Source organism: Poromitra crassiceps (assembly GCF_964638095.1).
Source record: "Poromitra crassiceps genome assembly, contig: HAP1_SCAFFOLD_201, whole genome shotgun sequence".
Classification (NCBI taxonomy): Eukaryota; Metazoa; Chordata; class Actinopteri; order Beryciformes; family Melamphaidae; genus Poromitra; species Poromitra crassiceps.
Genome location: NW_028152184.1, coordinates 250,815 through 273,617, shown reverse-complemented (window position 1 = coordinate 273,617; position 22,803 = coordinate 250,815). Strand labels below are relative to the sequence as shown.

The 22,803-nt window shown below is 41.2% G+C and overlaps 1 protein-coding gene across 2 annotated transcripts in view; it reads left to right on the top strand.

Moving 5' to 3' along the window:
- Nucleotides 1-22,803, top strand: part of LOC310770728 (NLR family CARD domain-containing protein 3-like) — a 63,842-nt gene that overhangs the window by 11,593 nt on the left and 29,446 nt on the right. Inside the window, exons 4-7 of one of the 2 annotated variants that reach the window (XM_083663449.1) lie at nt 2,582-2,788; nt 6,640-6,900; nt 8,880-9,053; nt 11,196-11,299. In XM_083663449.1, the coding sequence (XP_083519575.1) occupies nt 2,582-2,788; nt 6,640-6,900; nt 8,880-9,053; nt 11,196-11,289 (736 nt within the window). In that variant the 3' untranslated portion in view covers nt 11,290-11,299. Of the gene's footprint in view, nt 1-2,581; nt 2,789-6,639; nt 6,901-8,879; nt 9,054-11,195; nt 11,300-22,803 lie in introns of those variants that run through there. The other variant, XM_083663448.1, reaches the window with a different exon arrangement.

Below are 22,803 nucleotides of genomic sequence, written 5' to 3'. Positions count from 1 at the left end.
CCCCTTTGTATTGCTGTGTGAGGTGGTTTCCCCTGTAATTTACTTTAATGAGAGCTGAGCTTTGATCCGTCTTCCCGCGGGTACCCTTTCAGACAGACGTTGATTCGGGGCTATGACTACCTTCACCGGTGGAACGAAAGGCGTAACAAAATGATCCACCACTCCGCATTTGTGACTTTCACACAGGAGGCAAGTCTTAATAATCCCACAACATTCACAGCTTTCACAGACTGTGTGAAAGGGGCTTGAGAGAACACAGCAGTTTAACCCTGCTCTAGTCATCAGCCTATAGAGCAATTTGGAGTGGACGTCACAGGGTTATGTCACTGCAGTTGTGCACCCATCGCGGTACCAGAAAATCTGAGGGAACAAGTGAAACCGAAACTAGAGAGATCCCCGGAATAAGGGAAAAAGACGTCTTGTGCCGTATAGGCGCTGGGCTTTCCAACTAGGAATATGAAGATGTCCGGCACCGAACTTTGGCGATGTAGTTTGATCCAAGACCAATCCTGACAGCGAGTACTGGTCAGGAAACCTCACCCCATCGAAAGAGTTACAGTAGCTTATTTGTGTAAGATAACCTGTCTGTTGCTGGCAAACCTTTGAAATACGTGAAGGCATCCAGGTCTTCCATATTTCTATGACCGCTGAATCGTTAGCTGTCACTTTCTGCAACCAGTTCGGCTAGGCCCACAAAATGCATAATCACTGTTTGCAAACATACGATGTCTGTAACAACACAGCAGATTACCCCTGGTTCAATTTTATATTCCATCACTGACCAGATCGGTTGTTTCTTGAGTTTCATTCTTTAGTCGAGTTCAACTTTTTATTGGTCTAATATCTATGAAAGATCCCTCTAGTCTTCTCCTGCCTTCAGCTCATGTGAGAAATATCAGAATTACAGAGAGTGACATGAACGAGCCGACAAACAGGAAAATATGACTTGGAAAGTTGTAATTTAATGTGGTAGGCTGTAAACCATAAAATTAACTAAACCCAAACAAAATCTGTGTCTAATGGTGTCAGGCGGAACTGTGTTACCAGAATTTGAACCAAACTGCCTCAATTATTCTAGTTATCATCATTAGTAGTAGTAGTAGTAGTAGTAGTAGTAGTAGTAGTATTTATTTGTCCTTTCGGAAAGTTGTCCTGCATCTGTAGCAGTCAGACAAAACACAGCAAAAGACAAGACAATACAGTACAGACAAGATACAATACAATACAGTACAACACAATGCGACGACAATACATCAAACAATAACAACGGATATGATCACAAAGTGCTTCACACCAACCCCACCCCAGTGAAAAATAAGTAAATAAATAAATTACAAGAGCTCATGTGTTCAGAGCTTATTAAGCAGACCAATACTGGATGGTATGAAAGCTCTTTGGGCACGGGAGGTCCGCAAAGGCGGTACCCTGTACCTCCATCCTGATGGCAACAGTTTATATTCAGCACTGAGAGGGTGTGATGTGTCACTAAGGATTGCCCTCCCCTTCCTGATTACACGAGACTCACAGAGCCGCGTCATGCTAAGTTGTTGTTGGCCTACAATCTTGCTAGACATATTAACAATCTTATTTAGTTTGTTCTTGTTAGCGATTGACAATGAGAAAAACCAAGCAATAAAACAAAAACTGAGGATACTCTCTATAAATGAGCGATAGAAAAGAATCATTATATCTTTGTCCACTCCGAACTGTCAAAGCTTCCGTAGGAAGTAGAGTCGTTGTAATCCCTTCCTGTAGATGACACCTGTGTTTGAATCCCATGTCAATTTTCTATCGATTACTGTCCCCAGATATTTATATTCATCTACGACTTCAATACAGTCACCACCAATGACTGTCTGTTGATGTGTCCCTCCTTTTGTTCTGAAATCAAAAATAATTTCCTTAGTTTTTTTGGTGTTTAACTGTAGGAAGCTAGCATGACACCAATTTACAAACTCATCCACACATTTACGGTATTTCATTTCATCATTATTCGTGATCAGACCAACAATCACTGTATCGTCAGCAAATTTAACATTGAAAACATCAGTTGAGTTGAGGTTACATAATGTTAGTGTAAAGAATAAAAAGCACTGCTGAGATGACACTCCCTTGTGGGGCCCCAGTGTTGGTGATGATAGGGGAGGACACTGCATAATTTACTCTAACAGACTGTGATCTATCAGTCAAAAAAGACTCAACCCATTTGATAATGTGGCTGTTTACCCCTAGCTGTGACAGCCTTTCCATTAAAATATGCGGTCTTATAGTATTAAACGCAGACGAAAAGTCCAAAAACATGGCACGAGCGTAACATTTTGGTTGATCAAGATGAGAGTGGATTCTGTGTAAAACATAAAGGAGAGCATCTTCTGTGCTCCTGCCTCTAGTGTATGCAAATTGTAGTAGTAGTAGTTGTTGTAAATGCTTTATAAGTTTTACTTAGTCTCAGCTCTGTTTTGATATTTTACATTTGGCTAAATCTGTAAACAGAGTTTCCAACTTTGAACGCTCAGAGACCTCAGCTCTCAAGTCCTGGTCTCAGCTCTGAAGTCCATCTCCTCCTTTATCCTTTATTCAGATTGGTGTACTGCAACTTGTCAGAGACTGACTGTGAAGTTGTGGCCTCAGCTCTGAAGTCCAACCCCTCCCATCTGACAGAGCTGGACCTGAGTCACAGCAACCTGATTCTGGAGCTGAGTGTGGATTCAAAATGGAAGCTGCATTCAGGAGTGAAGCTTCTCTCTGCTGGACTGGAGAGTCCACACTGCAGACTGGAGACTCTCAGGTCAGACATCATATTTAATAATGTGCTGATGAGATTTCAATATTGTACTTTGAGGGCATCTGAAGTTGTTCCATCTGAAATCAGACAGGATGTGGTTTTAGAGGCTTAGATCTCAGATGTTGCTCATGTTGTTTTCACCAGAGGTGGAAAGTGGAAAGAGTACTGATAAATCCTACTCAAGTACAAATAAATAGTGTTACTTTAGTGAAGATTAACTCAAGAAGTACAAGTTAATCAAAAGTAGCCTATTTAAAAGTACTAGAGTAAAAGTACATTTGTGTTACTTTAAAAATGTTTTATTTATTTATTTATTTGCGGGACAACGCACATTAATGAACATTCTCCTTTATATAAAAGGGAGCAAGTGGGCAATGTTTGTTTCTATTTTTGCCCCACTGATGATGTCACAATGTCTATGACATCAGTGATGTCATCAGTGACATCATTATTGACCAAATCATCATTATGACATCACTGATGTTGTCATGCACTGATGTGATAGGCATTGTGACATCATCAGTGACAGTGATGTCACGAGTAATGCGAAGTTGGGCAATTGTGCACTGCACATGCCAATAGAGCAGGCGAGGCCACAGAGCAGCAGAGCTGCAGGCGAGGCAGCATCATCAGTGCCAGCATTATTGACCAAAATCATCTTATGACATCGCTGATGATGTCAGGGGCACTGATGATGTCATAGGCATTGTGACATCATCAGTGACAGTGATGTCATCAGTGATGAGAAGTTCAGCGATTGTGCACTTGTCCCTGCAAGCTCTGCCATTGTCTCCGACCGGCTCCGACTGACCAGCTCCGCTCCCTGCGTGTCAAATCCCTCAATCTTAAGTTTTGTGTCGGGTTAGTTTAGTTGTTACACATCCCGGGTTGACCGATTCTGCCCTCCATTGACTTCCATTCAAAAGTGCTATATTTGGCCATTTTTCAAAAGTAATTTATTCCCTGATGTTAAGCATCCATCCTGGAGGGAAGGCTTCAAATTATAGTTTTTACTGTGTTTGAGTATTTCCCCCCAATTTGACCAGTTATGGCACAACAATAAATTTCATGCAGTTTACATGAAATGTAATGGGTTACATTTGATTACCTTAGAACAGTGGTTCTCAAATGGGGGTCCGCGGACCCCCAGGGGTCCGTGGCACTTTGCCAGGGGGTCCGCGAAAAGTTTTCAAGTAATTTTATTTTTTATTTTTATTAAAAAATAAAATGCTACATGTTACTTATTCCTTCTCAAACTACTTCCTACATGGTGCTAGTCTATCAAAATATCTTGGCTGTCATTGATTGTGTTGCATAGTGGTTTTCTGTACTGTTGACAAATTGTGATATTGTAAGTCGCTTTGGACAAAATAAAAGTGTCTGCTAAATGACGTAATGTATATGTAATGTAATATATATAAAAATATATATATATATTTTTTGCAAAATCTTCATAGTTCAACGAAAATAGTTTATGCTTTAAATCTAAAATGGTTCATGGATTACATTCTAATAACAAACCTATCAAATTAAAAGTCAAGCACGTTACCGTGGAAACAATTAAGCTTAGCCCAAAATCACAAATCAGAATGAGGGGGTCCCCCGGTATATTTTCTATCTTGTAAGGGGTCCTTGGCTGAAAAACATTTGAGAACCTCTGCCTTAGAATACATTATTATGTGATTATACATATGATTAGAACACGCTATTATGCGATAAGCTTCTAACTTTGATGGGTTCGAGGTTAGGGGGGGGGCGACCGTACCAGTTCCGACACAACCCTGCAGTGTTCGCCCGTCTATTTTGATGACAAATAACCTTATTTTGGGCTCAACGTCCTAAAAATAAGCTGCTGGTGAAAACAGGTGATGACGTCAGTGACAGACATTATGGTTGTCTAACGACTGATGTATGCTATTCAGATAATAATAATTACTGTATGAGTTACAGTGAATAGTTGGCATTAGCGTCTGGCATTAGCTAGCTGTTAGCCTGTGAATGTTAGTTACATGGCAGTAAAACGCCACTGAATGACCAGTTTGATATAACTGTCAAGCAGTTTGATTCACACTCTTTCCATAACTTTGATATATACTGGCTGGTTGTTGATATTTATAACAATATTGTGGCCTCTGGCAAACATTTTGCAGAGGTAGTCAGCCATACTCTTTCCAGTCTACCACCTAGACTGTGTTGGCCTGGAAGAAAGACAAAGATCGTATATTGAATGCAGGAGCGAGGCTCTTTTCCTTTTTTGGACAACAGCGCTACAGCCATGATGTTGCAGTGGAACAAAGTATAAGCCTTTGGTTCTAATATATGATCTTTGGCTCAAATGATGACGTGTGTTATAACAGCACGCGCTCATGTACGTTTTCATAGAACATCAATGGTGTACAGGTATGAAAAACTGACTATAGGGGGGGGGGCTTTAAGTGTTATGGTGGTGCTAGTCTCGCTTACCGGACTCTCCCAGCAAAGGGGCGAGGTGAGTCTGGCTGGGGACGCTTTCTATTGTGGACTAGAGGGGGGAAAAGCTGTTTACAGCCATCCACCGAACGTACCATGTGCAGGCTGCTTCATTGCATAATCCACATCAATCGTTTTCAGCGTGTAGCAATGAGCTAGCAACTAGCACTGCTGTTGTTATTGTTTCAAAGGCAGCGGCGCAGGCATTTGAGGTCAGCAGATTCGACACGTACAGCAGCAGGCATACAGATTCGACACGGGGGCTTGGAAAGGAAATCCAAATATGTTCGCAGCCGCAGTCAGAGCGGGTCGGAGCCAATGCAGTGCTTGCAGGGAGCGAAATGGGATTTCCATCCGGCACCGACTGAAATGGTCGCCACCAATGAGAGAGGTAAAGGCTGCTTTATGCTCACCATGCCGTGAAGGGCGCGGGGGTGGAGCGAGGGCCGGGCGCGTCAAATGACGTAAATTTGTTAAGCGTGGTTATTCGCTACCTCCATAGGGCGGCCACCGTGTGCCTGATTTTTTTTCTCACAGCGCGACCTCCGCACAGCTTCTCTCCAAACATGGCCGCTTTCAAGCCACTGAGCCCTGAACACTGAGCTGTGTTTTCCCCACATTTCTTGACCCATGTGGTAGGCTATAAACTTTGATTTGCAACTGTTCGTTTTTAGTCATTTCACCAAGTAAATGTGTTGTGTTGAGAGCATGATTGAGAGAGTTTAAAAGCAGCACAGAGTAGGCTATCAGGGCTGAGAACTGAAACGGCTTTCTGTAAAAACAAGTTTGGTGATTAATTAATGTGCTGATGTACGGTCGTGGTCGTTTTGAGAGTGAAAGCGCACTCAGTACTGCACATAATAACGTTTCATTGCGACTTTTCACGGGCTGTTCTCACTATTACCATTGTACAATACATGCTGATCACTTGGCTGATCACTTCTGAGTATAATAGCATCTGCCCCAGCGCAAGGTCCGCACGGTGAATCGCGGAGCTCCACCCCCACGGAGCTTGCTTGAGTATAATGAGCCCTTCAGTCCACCATGCTGCTTCCCCCCAATCAGACTATGGTGGTGCTAACTACCAATATGTTAGTTTGTGTAGCTTGTTAAATAAATGTCTACCTCCAGCCTAGCAAGGGTTAATTTAGGAACAAGTCGAGGTTAATTTAGGATCAAGTTATTGTTGTCAGGATTAAGTTCCCCATCCGACTCAGATTCTGCTTTTTACCATTACTGTCAGAGAAACTACCATCTGAAAATGGTGTCCAATGTTGTAAAAAGACTCTATAAGGCTGACAAGATGCTGTCAGTGTCGATTGTTGTAATATTTCAGGGATATTTTATCTTATACCTGTAGCTATTTTGCTTTATTCTTTATTCAGATTGAGTGGCTGCAACTTGTCAGAGGCGTACATTGAAGTCCTGGGCTCAGCTCTAAAGTCCAACCCGTCCCATCTGAGAGAGCTGGACCTGAGTGGATGCAGGTTGTCAGAGTCTGACTGTGAAGTCCTGGTCTCAGCTCTGAAGTCCCCCCTGTCGTGTCTGAGAGAGCTGGACCTGAGTAACAACAACTTACAGGATTCTGGAGTGAAGCTGCTCTCTGCTGAGCTGGAGAGTCAACACTTCAGACTGGAGACTCTCAGGTAAAATCAGTTTACAGTTTTTCTCAGCTGATTTGACACATTTCTCCAAACTAAGGTCTGTTCTCTCAAAGAAGGATTCCTGAATTTGCAAAGGTCGCTGTGCAGGTTTTCCACAAGGATTTGAGTTTTATTGATTCAACTTCATATACACAGCACTGAAGCTCAGTGACAGAGATGATCAATCATGCTCTGATATCTTGCTATTAGGTTACCACACCTCTCTCTGTTCCTCTCAGCCATAATTCAATGTCACATCTCCAGCTGCTTCGAAATAGAGCAGCTAGATATTAACCAGTGGGAATGTGACATCATCATCTCCCAGTTTTAACACCTGTCCTCTGGTTACCAGTTAGATAGATAATTCATATTAAAATGTCACTGAACACATTTAAAGCAGGCTAGTTTTGTTCCTGAATTACACTGTGAAGCGCTTAGTTCCCTGTGAGCTGAGGGCCAGCTGAGATCTTCAGGTCCTCCCAACTTTCCCTCAGACTCAACACTGAAAGTGGGTTCACTTTGAGGCTGCAGATTCACTATCATCTTTAAAACTCTGTAAAACACACATTTATTGACTTGCTTTTGTGCCATTTTGTGTAATCTGTTTGGTCCCTTCTTCATCTTCTTTCTCATATTTGTATTTATATTATTATTTAAATGATGTTGTTTTTAAAGTGTTTCCTAAGTTATACCCACTTTATGTATGTATGTATTTATTGCATGGCCTGTTGTGCAGCGTAACAGTGCATGCACCATTTGGTGGATTTATCCAGTTTTAACCAGTTTCCCTGTCAGTGTTAGTGCTCCATTCAGCTCAGTATACAGCACCATGCAAACACACTGGGACCTGCTCTAGACCAGGGCCTCATCAATACAGCCTGTCAGTAGAAATAATACAATACAGACATTAAATATAAGGGTTAGTTAACCTCATCAATACAGTCTGTCAGTAGAAATAATGCAATAAAACATTAATTATAAGGGTTCATTAACCTCATCAATACAGTCTGTCAGTAGAAATAATACAATAATGACATTAAATATAAGGTTAGTTAGCTTCATCAATACAGTCTGACAGTAGAAGTAATACAGTAATGACATTAAATATAAGGGTTAGTTAGCTTCATCAATACAGTCTGTGAGTAGAAATAATACATTATTGACATTAAATATAGTTAATGTCATCAATACAGTCTGTCAGTAGAAATAATACAATATTGACATTAAATATAAGAGTTAGTTAACCTCATCAATACAGTCTGTCAGGAGAAATAATACATTATTGACATTAAATATAGTTAACGTCATCAATACCGTCTGTCAGTAGAAGTTATACAGTAATGACATTAAATATAAGGGTTAGTTAGCTTCATCAATACAGTCTGTCAGTAGAAATAATACAATATTCACATTAAATATAAGAGTTAGTTAACCTCATCAATACAGTCTGTCAGGAGAAATAATACATTATTGACATTAAATATAGTTAACCTCATCAATACCGTCTGTCAGTAGAAATAATACAATAATGAGATTAAATATAAGGTCAGTTAGCCTCAATGATACAGTCTGTCAGTAGAAATAATACAATAATGAGATTAAAGCCCCCCTCCAGTGTATTTTGTCATTTGTAAGATAGTTAATGTGTTGGTGAGTCATGACCTGGTCTGTTGATTAGCCACACTGTTAGCCACTGTATTTATTTTGTGCTCAAAGTCCAAAAAATAAGCTGTTGGTGAACGGTGATGAGGTCAGACATTATAGTGGTCTGAAGACTGACACATGATAGACAGATAATACAGTACAGTATACAGTAAATAGCTAGTATTAGCCTCTGGCATTATAGCTAGCTGTTAGCTATGTTAGTCAATTAGCCTCATTATACAGTCTGTCAGTAGAAATAATACAATACTGACATAAAATATAAAATATATATAAGTATATAACAGAATAACATTTACACATGTCTTCTTGTCCTTCAGGCTGAGTGTCTGCCAGCTCTCAGAGAAAAGCTGTGAAGCTCTGGCCTCAGTTCTCAGCTCCCAGTCGTCTAGTCTGACAGAGCTGGACCTGAATAACAACGACCTACAAGATTTAGGGCTGACGATGCTCTCGGCTGGACTTGGGAGTCCACACTGTAGACTGGAGACTCTCAGGTCAGGATCACTGTTACTGTTCAACAGACCCAGGGCTTAAAATTCACTTTGTAAACTAGGGGGGAATTCCCCCCTTATGTTCTTCAGATAGGGGGGATTTATAGATTTTCGGGGGGATCTATAGACTTTAAGGGGGATTTTTTTCAGGCAATATAACCGACAAATACCTGCTTCTCCTGTCCAATAAGCGATAATACTGTAATTTCACATTTTTGTATTTAAAAAAGGAAGTAGTTTATGCACACCTGAGTCTAAATTACTATGGCTTTTGTCATTTTTTCTGCAGACTAAGCCATAGGCTTTTGGTTCTATGAAAGCCTTTATTTTTTGTATTGAGTGATACACTTTACTAAAACACTAATATCATATTATCAGAAGTGTTGTTTTGTGTTCACAATAGTGATGTCAGTTAGATTTTGTTAGGTCAGAGCTATGGAATATTAAATTAAATCATCCATCTTTGCTCACTACATCTGCCTTTCTTACTGTCATTACTGGCAACTAAACCTGTTCGAATTTTGCATTGGGGAGAGTTCTATTGAAGTGACTATAAACCATCTGTGTGTCATTTCACTTTAAATGCTTCCACCAAATTTTCATGGCTGCTTTATGAGAAATGTAATTTGAGTGGCGACAACAACGTTGACATCACTGGCACTCGGCATAAGGAGGATTAACGTTTTAACGTCCTAATAAAGAAAAAAACATTGCATGGATGCAACTGGGACGTATCCTCAGTGATGTACCCTGGGGTCATAGGATGTTTCGGGTCTCGCAACATCATACACCCTCGCCTAGGTGACCCAGCCGGGGCTGGCCAAGCCCCAACTTACGTCCCAGTAGCTACGCACGGTCAGCCCTCTAGGAAGGGTCGAAGGTGGTCACGTGGTCAGGGCCACTCAATCCGCTGCTCCGGAACTACTCTGCCGGGACCGGGGGAGGGGGAGGGCTCTGGTACATAGAGGGACCGGGCTCTGTGCGTTGCCACCCGGCCGGGCTCCTCCCTCGTCTCTCCAGGTCTAGGACCTGTGCGCTGTACCAGACTCCCCCGCTCCAAACATCTCATTCCGAGGTGATGGCATCTTGGTGGATACCATGCAGTACCAGTACTTGGTGGCACTGCAGACTCCACTTGCGGCTTGAATGGCCCTCCTAAAAGGCCTCTCGTGGATTGTTGGGCTTCTTCCTCACGGAAGACGCAGGCTGGGGAGCTAACCCATACTGCTACCCGGGTGCCGTCCCTGTTCCGGCTGTCAACTGACTCTCCAGTAGTCACTAGTCTTTCCTGGTTGTCACGTAGTCTATTCCTATGAGTCACTGGCTAAGCCAGGCTAACTAATAAAGAAAGAAACATTGCATGGATGCAACTGGGACGTCTCCTCAGTGATGTACCGTGGGGTCATAGGATGTTTCGTGTCTCGCAACATCATACACCCTCGCCCAGGTGACCCAGCCGGGGCTGGCCAAGCCCCAACTTACGTCCCAGTAGCTACGCACGGTCAGCCCTCTAGGAAGGGTCGAAGGTGGTCACGTGGTCAGGGCCACTCAATCCGCTGCTCCGGAACTACTCTGCCGGGACCGGTGGAGGGGGAGGGCTCTGGTACGTAGAGGGACCGGGCTCGTGGGTTGCCACCCGGCTGGGCTCCTCCCTCCTTATCGATATCAAATTCTTCATCGTCAATAACGTAACACTAAACATCACTGACAGTGATGTTACTCTGTGTTGACGTTTCAACTAGAAGTGCCTTGTTGTTCGACTTGTCCTGTTTGTTTTTTCTGAGCAGGTCCCCCTTCTGAGGACGTAGTTTTCCTTTTTAGCCAGCGATCTATCATGTTTGCAAGCAGCTGTATCCACCGAGAAATCAGCAGAAGAGCGTTGATGTCGAGAGCGGACTGAGGGATGCGATATTTTTTCCCCCATGATGGCGAAGGCATGAAAAAAGAAAATGTCGAGAGAGTGCCAACATGTTGCTGGCTGTGGTGAATGCAGTGAGCGCGACTGAGGAAAAAAGTAAAAAAGTGGTCCGATTTGGAGATGGAGGGGAAAAAGAGGATTTGGTCTGATATTCAGAATGTCATGTGTATTAGGTATAACATTGCACCTTAAAAAATCATGTATTAATCACTGTATTCACTTCTCAGTCAGCGGTGTGCCTCTCCTCTCCTCCTCTCGCTGCTGGAAATGCGCACAGACACAGGCAACCTGCCTGTGATTAACCATGGATTCTCTGCTTAATTCTTAACCGATTTCTGCCATTAAAAATGATCTGTAATCTGTCGCCTGCTCGCTAATTATGTGCGTCAATATGTTCTTATCACCATTCAATCAAAGAGTACAACTTGAAGTGTAAATGTCGCATTTTGACACTCACATGCATCCCATCGCGATCACGTCCATAACCTGACATCACCGACATGTTATTTGATAGCCTATTTCTTCCTTCTTTTTATTACATTGACATGCAGTTTTGTGGATAAAGCAGCAGCATCTCGCTACAAGTCCGAGAACACAGGAAATGATCCTCTATGTACTTTCATAGGCTATGGCGTATCAGCATGTTGTCTATTGGGCTAATTTTAAGAATGGATTTAAATCTGTTTTTGCAAATGAACTATTCATATAGACAGGAAATAAATACATACATACCGTAAATGACCATTAACAGCCCATTCATGACCACATGGATTTAAATCATTAATCACAAAGATAAAAAGAAGAAGAGAAGATTCCAGTGTTGACTGGTAGAATAATGATTGTTCCAAGTTCTAAATATTTCCAATGACTTGAGGCTGAGAGAGGTGTGAACGGCAAAAAACAGACTCTATTGTCATGGGAGATATAATTCAAAACATATTTTTTACAACCCATAGGCTACATATCCTTCCCAAACACATTCACTGCAAACAACAATTATCTCCGCTTGTCACAACAGATGCAAAGCAATTTTCCAACAGGACAAATTAACTAACCAACAGAGGGGAACAGCGCACTCCAGTTGGACAGCAGTCTGGCATTTCAGCTTTGGAATGTAGTTTGTGTAGGATAAGGTGTGCCTGTGCACACTTCTCACTGACTTCTCTTTGCCACTAAACCACTGGGGGCGCTGGAGTTAAAGAAGTGTCAGGGTTGGTGCAGATTATTTGCATAAGTTGTCTTGTTTACTTTTTAACCGTTTTGTTGTTTACATAACTACGTCTGTGTTGGATACCTTTGCAAGACGATATCATACTGGGTGGTGAAACACGGATTGGATAGAGTAGATAGTCACTGGACAGGTTAGTCATGGTTTTAGTAGGGATTCTACACAAGGTTTGATAGATGAGACCCCTGGAGGAGAATGGGGTGGAGGAGGGTTGCAGCAATCAAACTGAAATAACAGCAGACTGTGTATGAGAAGAGAGCAGTTTTTAAAGGTTGCCGCTAAGGCTGAGATTGGCTGAATGGGAAGATGTGGCCAACTGTGATTGGTTTAGAAAAATCACTAACGCTCCCCTAATCAGTTGAATGCAGGGCAGCTGAAAGGAAAGAGGGGAATGAGTTGTGAAACAAACAAAGGTCTTTCTGGTCTGTAGTTTCACCTAAGCTTCATTTGAGACTAAGGGTGTATTCACACCTGTAGGTCGTTTGCTTTGTTCCGATTCAGGTACTTAATTGATACAATTGTTGCATTTGTGCCTTGGTTCGTTTGTGTTCACACAGCCACAAATGAAACGGTCCAAATAGTATTGTCAAACTTCCTGGATTGGCCAGCAGAGACTCTGATAGGCTAATAACTAGGGGTGTCACGATACACTCAGTTCACGATACGATACGTATCACGATACTGGGTTCCGATAACGATACGATACGATACGATTTTAACAATATTTTTTTTAACTTGAATAATGACAATATATGACTGGAAAAGTAGTATTTTATTTGAAATGCACAAATACAAAACATGCTGTTGTGGGAAATTGTTATTACAATAACAACTAGAAAAAACATGAGATTGGAGATAAGGCTTATCTTGAAATAGAATGAGTTACACCGTCACTTAGATTTACTTTGAACTAAAAGGTTTCTCAGCAGTATAAATTCTCATTATGCATCTTCAGTTTTTCTTCAAACTCAAACAACAAGACTTTTCTTAGTCTATTTTTTATGCATCTTCAGTTTTTCCTGTCAAGTAAACAGTTTTGCCAGAAACTCAATTGAATGGTTTCTCTCCTGTATAACTTCTCATGTGTCTCTTAGACTTGTTCAACTGAACTACTTTCCACACATTGAACTTCAACAAACAAAGACGTTTCTTTGTCTACTTTTGAAAAAAAAAAAAAAATTTTTTTTTTTTTTTTCACGATATGAGATTTCATCTCAACGATACATATCGTGACGTTTTACTATCGCGAAATTTCGTGGGACGATATATTGTGACACCCCTACTAATAACCTCTCGGGATGGACAAAATAATTCCCAGAGATTTTCCTATATGATTATAAAAATGCGTTTTGTTAGACCTTCATTTTAGGCTATGTCGGGCGTCCGCCGTGCGAGGAGAGAGAGAGAGAGAGAAAGAAAGAAAGAGGGAGGGATCGGGAGAGAGAGAGAGAGGGAGAAAGTTCTTTATTTATTTATTAATGTATGCTATGTAAGCCTATGTATTTATTTAGCCTATTTAGGCTATTGGGAATTTGGAGATAGAAGATCAAAGACCCTCGCAAATTCTGCTATTAGGCTACTATCACGGAGATGAGGATTAGCCGAGACATAGGCTATATGAACACCTGTCCTGTCCACAGTAAAATTTGCAGTGTTAAATCAACACTTAAAGAGTTATTTTTAACACTGGCTCGGATAACATATGGTCCCACACCACAGGGTGTTGAAGTAACTCTTGACATAGTGTTGATTTTTCAGAGTTAATTCAACTCTGGAAAGAGTTCAAATTTAACACTGCATCACCCTGCTCAACACTGAATAGTGTTAATAAAATGTTACACTATGCGGAAATTAACACTCATAGTGTTAATTGCAGTGTTAATTGAAATGTTACACTATGCGGAAATTAACACTCATAGTGTTAATTGCAGTGTTAATTGCATTTGACTCCGAAAGTTAATCTTAATTTAACTCTCCATCAACGTTAAAAGTAGTTAACACTGAGTGTTAATTTAACACTTACTCTCACCAGTGTGAACGAAAATTAACTCTTTCAAAAATGTATTTACTCCTTGTGGGAGTTATTCCCACTTTACACTAAGTGTTGATTTTTAATTAACTCCTGTCAGTGTATATATAAATCTACTACTATACTGTAAAATTTGCATGTAATGTAAAAAAAACAATAAAAACTATTAATTATGTCCATGTCTTTATTTATTGAGCATTCAAACTACTCAAACTTTAAAGTGCAATGTTGGTTGAATGAACAACATGTAAAAGCTTTTGGTTGCACGAACACAAAAAATACATTCTTCTTGCCTGCAGAGAACATTGACTTTACATACACACAAAATAAAAAGATCTGATACATTACAGTATAACAATAAAGTGCCTTAGACTTTCTCTTAACACTTGAGGATAATCCTGATGTTGCTATTCAACACGTTCTCACTCCGAGCACGTAGCATATTGACGCTTTGTCCCGTCCCTTGTGCGTCACTTGTTACTAACATGGTACCCTTGAGCGACCCATGAAATGACTTAAACTCAATGCAAACCCATGGAAGTAATCTTTGACACTTATGGCAACTGTCCTCCATTAGCCTAACTGCTCCCCCATTAGTCAACTGCTCCCCCATTAGGGTCTGGGGGGAGGTTAGGTTTAGGCGTGGGGGGTGGGAGAGGTTAGGTTTAGGGGCTGGGGGAGGTTAGGTTTAGGCATGGGGGGTGGGAGAGGTTAGGGTTAGGGTCTGGGGAAGGTTGGGTTTAGGCATGGGGGGTGGGAGAGGTTAGGTTTAGGGTTAGGGTCTGGGAGAGGTTAGCTCCTCCAGACCCTAATGGGGCAGCAGTTGACTAATGGGGGAGCAGTTAGGCTAATCAGTTGCCATAAGCATCAAAGATTCATGGGTCGCTCAAGGGTACCATGTTAGTAACAAGTGACACACAAGGGACGGGACAAAGCGTCAATATGCTACGCACTCGGAGTGAGAACGGGTTGTGCCATTTGATAATATAGATAATTATCCTCTGAAATGTTAGAGACTATCTTTACATAGAAAGGTTTTCGTATCCAAAAAGAGAAAAAAAGGCAAGAACAATCATTATAAAGTTGAATTGTCAAAGGGAACAAATGACCTTTAGTTAGGAGATCTGGAAAGCAGGATTACTAAGCACGATATCTTTAAATTTAGTCTAAAATTAGATAATATTTGACCTTTCATATTGAATATTTAAAGTTTAGTTTTAGCGGTCCAAAATGAGATATTACTATTTTACGTTTCATAATTTAATATTTATGTATAGTTTTAGATATCCAATCTAAAATACAGCAGCAAAATGACGGTCTAATCCTGTTTCCCGGATTAAAATCTTTCCACTGCAATGAGAACTCAAGTAAAATGTGGACAATTAAGATTTTTTTTAACAGTATTACAATATGTTATATCCTTTGTGACAAAATCCAAGGTAGAAATTTTAAAAGCCAAATCCAGATTCAAATTAAATCAAACGAATGATATAACCACCATGAGATGCGACACCATAGAAAATGCATCAGGCTACTACACCGTCATAGATCTAGGAGTCATTCCTCAGATGGATTAATCACCTACCCCGGGCAACAGCAGTATGCAGAAAACCATCACTTCACACTTAAAACACTGCTCAATGCTGCATTAGATGGCAATATGGCACTATATAATGGAAGGAATCAGTTGCTCCATATGCCATGAGAACATCAAATGGTTTGAAGTACAACAACTCTTTGACATCAAACACTTTAAGCACCCCGCCTCGCTTGAATGCAACTTTGAATGCATGGTAATGCTCATCAAAACAAATTGTTTCTATGTCTGAAGCAATAAGAACAACTTGTTCATCTTTCACAACAATAGTCTTGATCTGACAAAACACTGGCATGTCAATGGCTACCTCAACACATACAATCAAGTCACGGCGATATTCAGTACCATGGTGCTTTACCCACTTCACTGAGAGAACATTGGTAGTTAATGGAGTTTTTAGTTTGGCTGCGATCTTAGGACCTTCTTTCAGTTCACTGAGTCCCACTGTCTTTCCTGGACCAATGGCTAATCGGTCTTGGCAAAAGGATCCCCAATGCAATGCCATGTGTCGTTGGTGCTTTTTGGCCAATGTCTTGGTGATATTTTTGAAACTCTTTAGTTGAGTCTTGAAAAAGTTATGTTTTGCCTCATAGCGCATACACCACATATGCAGAATTGGTCCAACATTCCTTATGCATCGAGGATAATGAACCATGAAGTGATGTTTAGGTAAGAGATTCCTAGCAGGAAACAAGTCCTTGAAAAGTCGATGATGCTCAACAATAATGTGTTTAAGATAGATGGTAATACCCTGTGTTAGAATAGGACTAAACACAATATTGACAATCTGTAGAAGCAACATTAAAAGATGCCAGTACTTGTCATCTCTCTGCACTAGATCACCAAATATCAATGGCATGTTGCGCAAAAAACACCAGGACTGTATGGCATTGAGGCCTAAATCATTACTTCCATCAATCAATTTAACTGCAGGAGGACGATTTCTCCTCTCAGTGTAACCATAGTTAAAGGCCTGTATTCTACCAGCCAGGTCTTTGCTGGTCAAAAAGTTCTCTTGCAGATACTGCAATGTGAGTTTGACCTCAAACTGTGCAACGCCTTCTAAAAGGTCATGCATTATATCGACAGCAAAGTTATCAGAGGTGTTGAAATACTGCAGAGAGTTCAATAAACATGAACGCTTCACACCGTAGACATGAGGTAGTGTTGGGTTTGTTTGTATAGCATGGCAATGTTCTGCATGCATTTCTTTTGTGCGCAATACCACACGTTGGTCATCTTCACAGAATAAGATTTGAATATCCGCTTTCTCAATTAGACAAAAACGACAGCAATGCCGAGCACTGAATGATTCCACAAACCCAAACAATCCATGTATTCCCAGATTATCTCCTGTGACTTGCACAATGCTGCCACGAACAGGACGTTCAAACATGGGAACTTCAATCCCATTAGTTTCAAGCACTTTTAGGTCATTGATAATTGGCTCAAGTATTGCGTTAAACCCATAGGTTTTAATGTCCTGGGCATGAAAAAGTGCACACAAATGTATGTTGACTAAAGATGAATTAAACTTGGGTGGGAAATTTCTCAATGTAAAATATATAGCCCCTAGCTTGTGGATACCTTTCTTACTTCCCAACGGATTCGAAGTTTCATATTCATCGAAAAAAAGTTGGATTTGCAATGCATCATTTTCAGTAGAAAAAAGAGGATGCCTATTCATATATGACCCATCTTTCAAATCAACATAAACACCATCCTTGGGGGTGTGACTGGCCCTGAACTCACTGATGTTTGGATTTCCAAGAATAAACTTCAATGTTTCAAGAATAGGAACATAAGCAAATTTGTCAGTTACTACTTTCTGATCATAAGTTCCAGTAGATCTATTTCTTCTACTGTCAAACCTAACGCCAAGTACTTTTTCCACAGGTTCAACCATTCTCGATTTCTGCTGAAAATATGCATTGCGTTTTGATTCAGAATTCAATGAAGTGAAAGGGTTTTCAATTTTCTCAAAAGATTCTTCTATTTTGTCTTTAGTACTTGTATCCTGTGAAGACAAACATTTCAAAGCTGCATCTTTGGCTTGACTGTGTATCTCTAGTACTACTTCTTCCATAGACGATACAAAACTATTTACAGTAGACTGCCCGACACCTGCAACCTGAAGGTGCGCAATAGCAGATGCACACATATTAAGAGTATTCTTGTTCGATGCACATATATCAAGAGTATCGTCGGATACTGGAAAAACCTGAGAGCTAGTGGCTGTTTCTTCTAAATGTGACTGTGACTGTGCATTGTCATCAGCTACATCATCTGGTCTGACATTTACTTCATGCTCAATTTGCTCTACATGTTTTGTGTTCAAATGCTTCCTAAAACCTGAGAAGGTACCACAAGCATAACAACATCCTGCCTGAGCACATTTTAGGCGAAGTGTTTTACCAGGACATAAACCATGAATTAATTTAACATGCCTCACAAGCAAGTTGGTATTCAAAAAATGGGCCTTGCAAACAAAACAAATCATCCCCATGGTATCAAGGGCTGAGTGACATGGGAAATGCTATCCCGATAATGAGAAGGATTTTTTTCTATGATTACACGCTGCTATATTTATGCCGATATTGCTGAGCCCAAGTGTCAAATTAGCCTAGTGTAGCACTCTAGCTCTGATCTCCGCAGCACGTGCGCCCTCCTTGACTTTGCCGATGTCTATTTCATACACAGTTGTCTGCATGAAGGTGTACATGTTGTACAGCACCTGATTGTAAGAGGTTCCAAACACAAAGTGTGCCTTGAAGAGTTCATCGAAAGCACCTAGCGCACTGGTAGACGCACATGGTATGGCCTGCTTGTGGAGAATGATGAAGTAGTCATGGATGGTGTTCTTCTTCGGCCCAACAGCAAGGAGATAGGGTTGAGTCGTGGCGCTGATGGAGTCAAGATGTTCTTGGATGCTTGTTCCACTCTGAGGACAAAAGGATGTTATATATTTAAAAATCTAGAAGTAAACTGGTATAAATGGGGCAAATCTTATCAGAGCTAATAGGCTAAATTCCTACCAAAATTGTCCCGGAACAAAACATCAATGCTCTTTGCATGTCGTAAAGGAGAACTTTACTGAAAAGCCATACAGATTTATTTTTCACATGATCTCACAAATATCCAAAACAGTTTTGCAACCATTAATTTCGTTTGAGAGTTATTGAGAGTTGATTTGAGTTACGTTGTGGACCAGTGATGCCCTTTGGGCATGAATGACATCACCGGTCCACAACTTAAATCCAATCACACTGAACTCGTTCTGTATAAAACAGAGATGCTAACTCATGGAGAGTGAAAAAGGTGACAGATCTACCAGGGCAGACACAAAACCACTAGAAATCATTCATACAAGCATCTTATTTTGGGTATTTTGGGATGAAAAAGGTGACTGTCACCGAAAGGTGACTAATTTGCATCCCTGATAAAGCGTATCATCCCAGAATTGTGTCGTAGCCCATGTATCTAGATGCATATCGGATCGTCTTAGTATGGAGAGAAGCACACCCCTATCTCCCATATATATATCAATAGACTGTCAACTGACTTAACCCCTACAGGGCCTGCCTTTATTGTGTGACAATGTCAGTTTAACCACTTTTGCAGAAAAGTATTTTCCCCCAAGAATCCTATGTTAAAAGATTGTAATTTTTGCCTTAAAACACATTTTTCTTTTTACATTTGCTGTACAGGCTAAAATACTAACCTTCTTGAACACCACAAGATGCTTTTCTGCTGCGGCTGCGGACATCTTGCCGGGTCTCTTACGGCCTTGGGCTGTAGGCGGAATCAGGTGGAGCACGAGGAGAATGGAACATAAATCACTGTCCCAGCAGCCTAGAAAAGAAAAATAGTAAAATTGTCAATATGTCTTGTTTCTTCCTTGTTACTGATAGAGAGTTCAATCATCCAATGCACCAAACAACACCAAAGAAAAATCAATACCAACAGGAGAATACATTGTTCAGTAGTGGCGGGGAGAAGATTTGACACATTTTACATGAGTGCAACGCGCATACTCAGCTGTGCTGCTCATTCCACAAATGCATGTTCCTTACAAATGGGGCATAATTTAAAAGGGAAATAAACAGGCTTTCCCGTTGGAAAACATGTTTATTTCCCTTTTAAATTATGTATGAAATGAATTATGTATGAAATTATGTATGAAATGTATTGCCAAGAAGCATTGTTACAACAGAGAAATAATCTACCAAACACAAATTTCTGAACTTTTTGTTCGATGTTTATTATGACAAACTGATGTCCGTAATGCAGCATGGCCCACTACTAGCTTTGTTCATATTTGAGATACTGGTTTGAAGAGGATTCTTTTTTTACCATGGTATTTTTTGCCTGATCATTTACAGAAATAATAGGGCTGTAAAAGTGGTAATTTGTAGTCATGTTAACTAGTATTTTGAGTTCTGATGTGCTAAGAAAGTCCATCAACAAAGTCAAGAACATGTTTGAATACAACCAACCAACCTTTAAATGTTCAAACAAATCACCCAGCGCACTCCCCGAGTTTGAAGTCAATCGGACGAATGTTTCTCAAGCTTTTTGTGTTGACAGTAGGTGGCGCTGTCAAATTGCAAGAAATTCAGGACTGCACTACGTCAAGTCCCCAGCAGCATACTCCCCAAGTTTGAAGTCAATCGGATGAACGGTTGTCAAGATAAACCACTTTTTGTGTTGCCAGTAGGTGGCGCTATGCCGAATTGTACGGAATTGGCACTGCACTGTGTCGAGTTCCCATCAACGCACTCCCCAAATTTGAAGTCGATCGGACGAATGGTTGTTGAGATAAGTTAAGATCAAAAAAATAAATTGCCAGTAGGTGGCGCTATGCGGAATTGCCTGGAATTCAGCTCCTTGCAGTCCTTTGGTTCCCCATAAGCGCACTCCCCGAGTTTGAAGTTGATTGGACGAGCGGTTCTCAAGATAAACCACTTTTTGTGTTGCCAGTAGGTGGCGCTGTGCCGAATTGCACGAAATTGGGCACTGCACTGTGTGGAGTTCCCATCAGCGCACTCCCCAAATTTGAAGTCGATCGGACGAATGGTTGTTGAGAGAAGTTGTTGAGCTAAAAAAAAAGAAATTGCCAGTAGGTGGTGCTATGCCGAATTGCACGAAAACAGATCACTACACTCCGTTCATATACTCCTTAGCACACTCCCAAAGTGTGAAGTTGATCCAACCAACGGTTCTCGAAATATTGAGATAAGTTGTTGAGATAAAAACAGAAATTGCCAGTAGGTGGTGCTATGCCGAATTGCACGAGAACAGGTCACTGCACTCAGTCACGCACTCCTTAGCACACTCCCAAAGTTTGAAGTCGATCTGACTAACGGTTCTCGAGATACACGAAGGCCAAGCTAGAGGAGAGGAGGAACACACAGACAGGGAACACGCACACACAGACAGACAGACGCAGCCGCGAACATGATCTCCTGGCGGAGATAATAATAAAAGATCATGATCTCCTAAACTTTGTATTCAAATTTGTGGAATATTAACTCATTGAATGCCATGGACGTCCTTCGACGTCCAATTAAATAGTGACGTAGAGTGCCACGGACGTCCTTCGACGTCCAATGCGTTTTTTGACGGTGGGACGTCGATCAAAGCCTTCCGCAGCTCCTGTACAACTATAGTAGCTATTGGAGGTCTATAACCTATTTTACAGAACCCTTAGGTGGCGACAGTGCTCTCCAGATTACAGAAATGTCAGGAATACACAGCCTGAATTAGCCTTGATGAAAGAGAACCCGCTCATGCTGCAATCCAGAGCCATGTAGATTGTTCTGGCTGCAACTGACGGTGCGTGCGAACACAGTCAATCCGCGCACACAACTGAGTCCTTCTGCCTCTGTCTGTCTGTCAGCATAGTTTCTCCACATGATTAGCCGCTAGAAAAGCAGCAGCGCGACACTGAAAAGCCAAACCTTTCACTGCAGTCCGCGTGTGGCTTCTCCATGTTGCGCTGCCTGGGAGGCGGCGCTTCCCAGGCTTCCTAGAGACGCTTGGTGCGAGGCTGTGTGTTACTAGTGTGGGGAGGAGTTTTCAGCTGAGGGGGGGGGGAGGGGGGGTGGGGCACGCAGGGCAGGACCATGGGCAGGACACAACTACACCACATCACTACATCAGAAAATATTACCGTATCTAGAGTCAGTGAATGTGCTTGAAATGCTGCATTTCACAAAAGGCTGAATATCTCAGCTTTTAATTTGAAATGCCTGAAAACGCTGAAAACAACCTATCTTCTCCGGCTCATAACTAAAGAACGGAAAATGGTATCAATAAACTTTTTTTTGCTGATGATACAATAGAGTCTCCTTGTTCTTTTTGCGTGTTCGGTGTTTACATAGTAATATCACACAATATTCTGTGGGCCTCGAGAAATCACTGAAAACGCTCTGAAAACTCTGGCACTGGGAGCGTCCGTTCTCCAAAAGTGGCTGGCACTCAATGAGTTAAAGGGCAACACCCCCAAATTAGGAATTCAAATGTGTTGTTTCGATGTCCTAGGGAAGTTCAATCAATATTTGTTAACATGAGGTACTCCGTACCAAAACTATAAATTCTGGAGTTGCATCATTGAATGGGAGACTGATTTTGTGGATCCATAAATTTGTTTTAAAAGTTTTTATAGCCAATTGAGCTTTATCCTAACAGAAAGTTTTGGATTTGCGAAAGAGTTGGTATATTTTTGGACACTCATAGACCATAGGAATAACATGAATTATTAAATTGGGCATAGTTCACCTTTAAAAATCCTACAGACCAATCGGGGCAACTAATTAGCATTTTTCACTTCCCACCCAATTCACCCATTTTGTGTCTGAAAGGCAAGAGGTAACGCAGGTGCAAGCAAAACATTAACGAGGGCCCCGGCACTGGATCACCTAAATGGATTGGAAGTTGGAAACCCTAATTAATGTTGCTTGAACCTGTGTTACTTCCTGC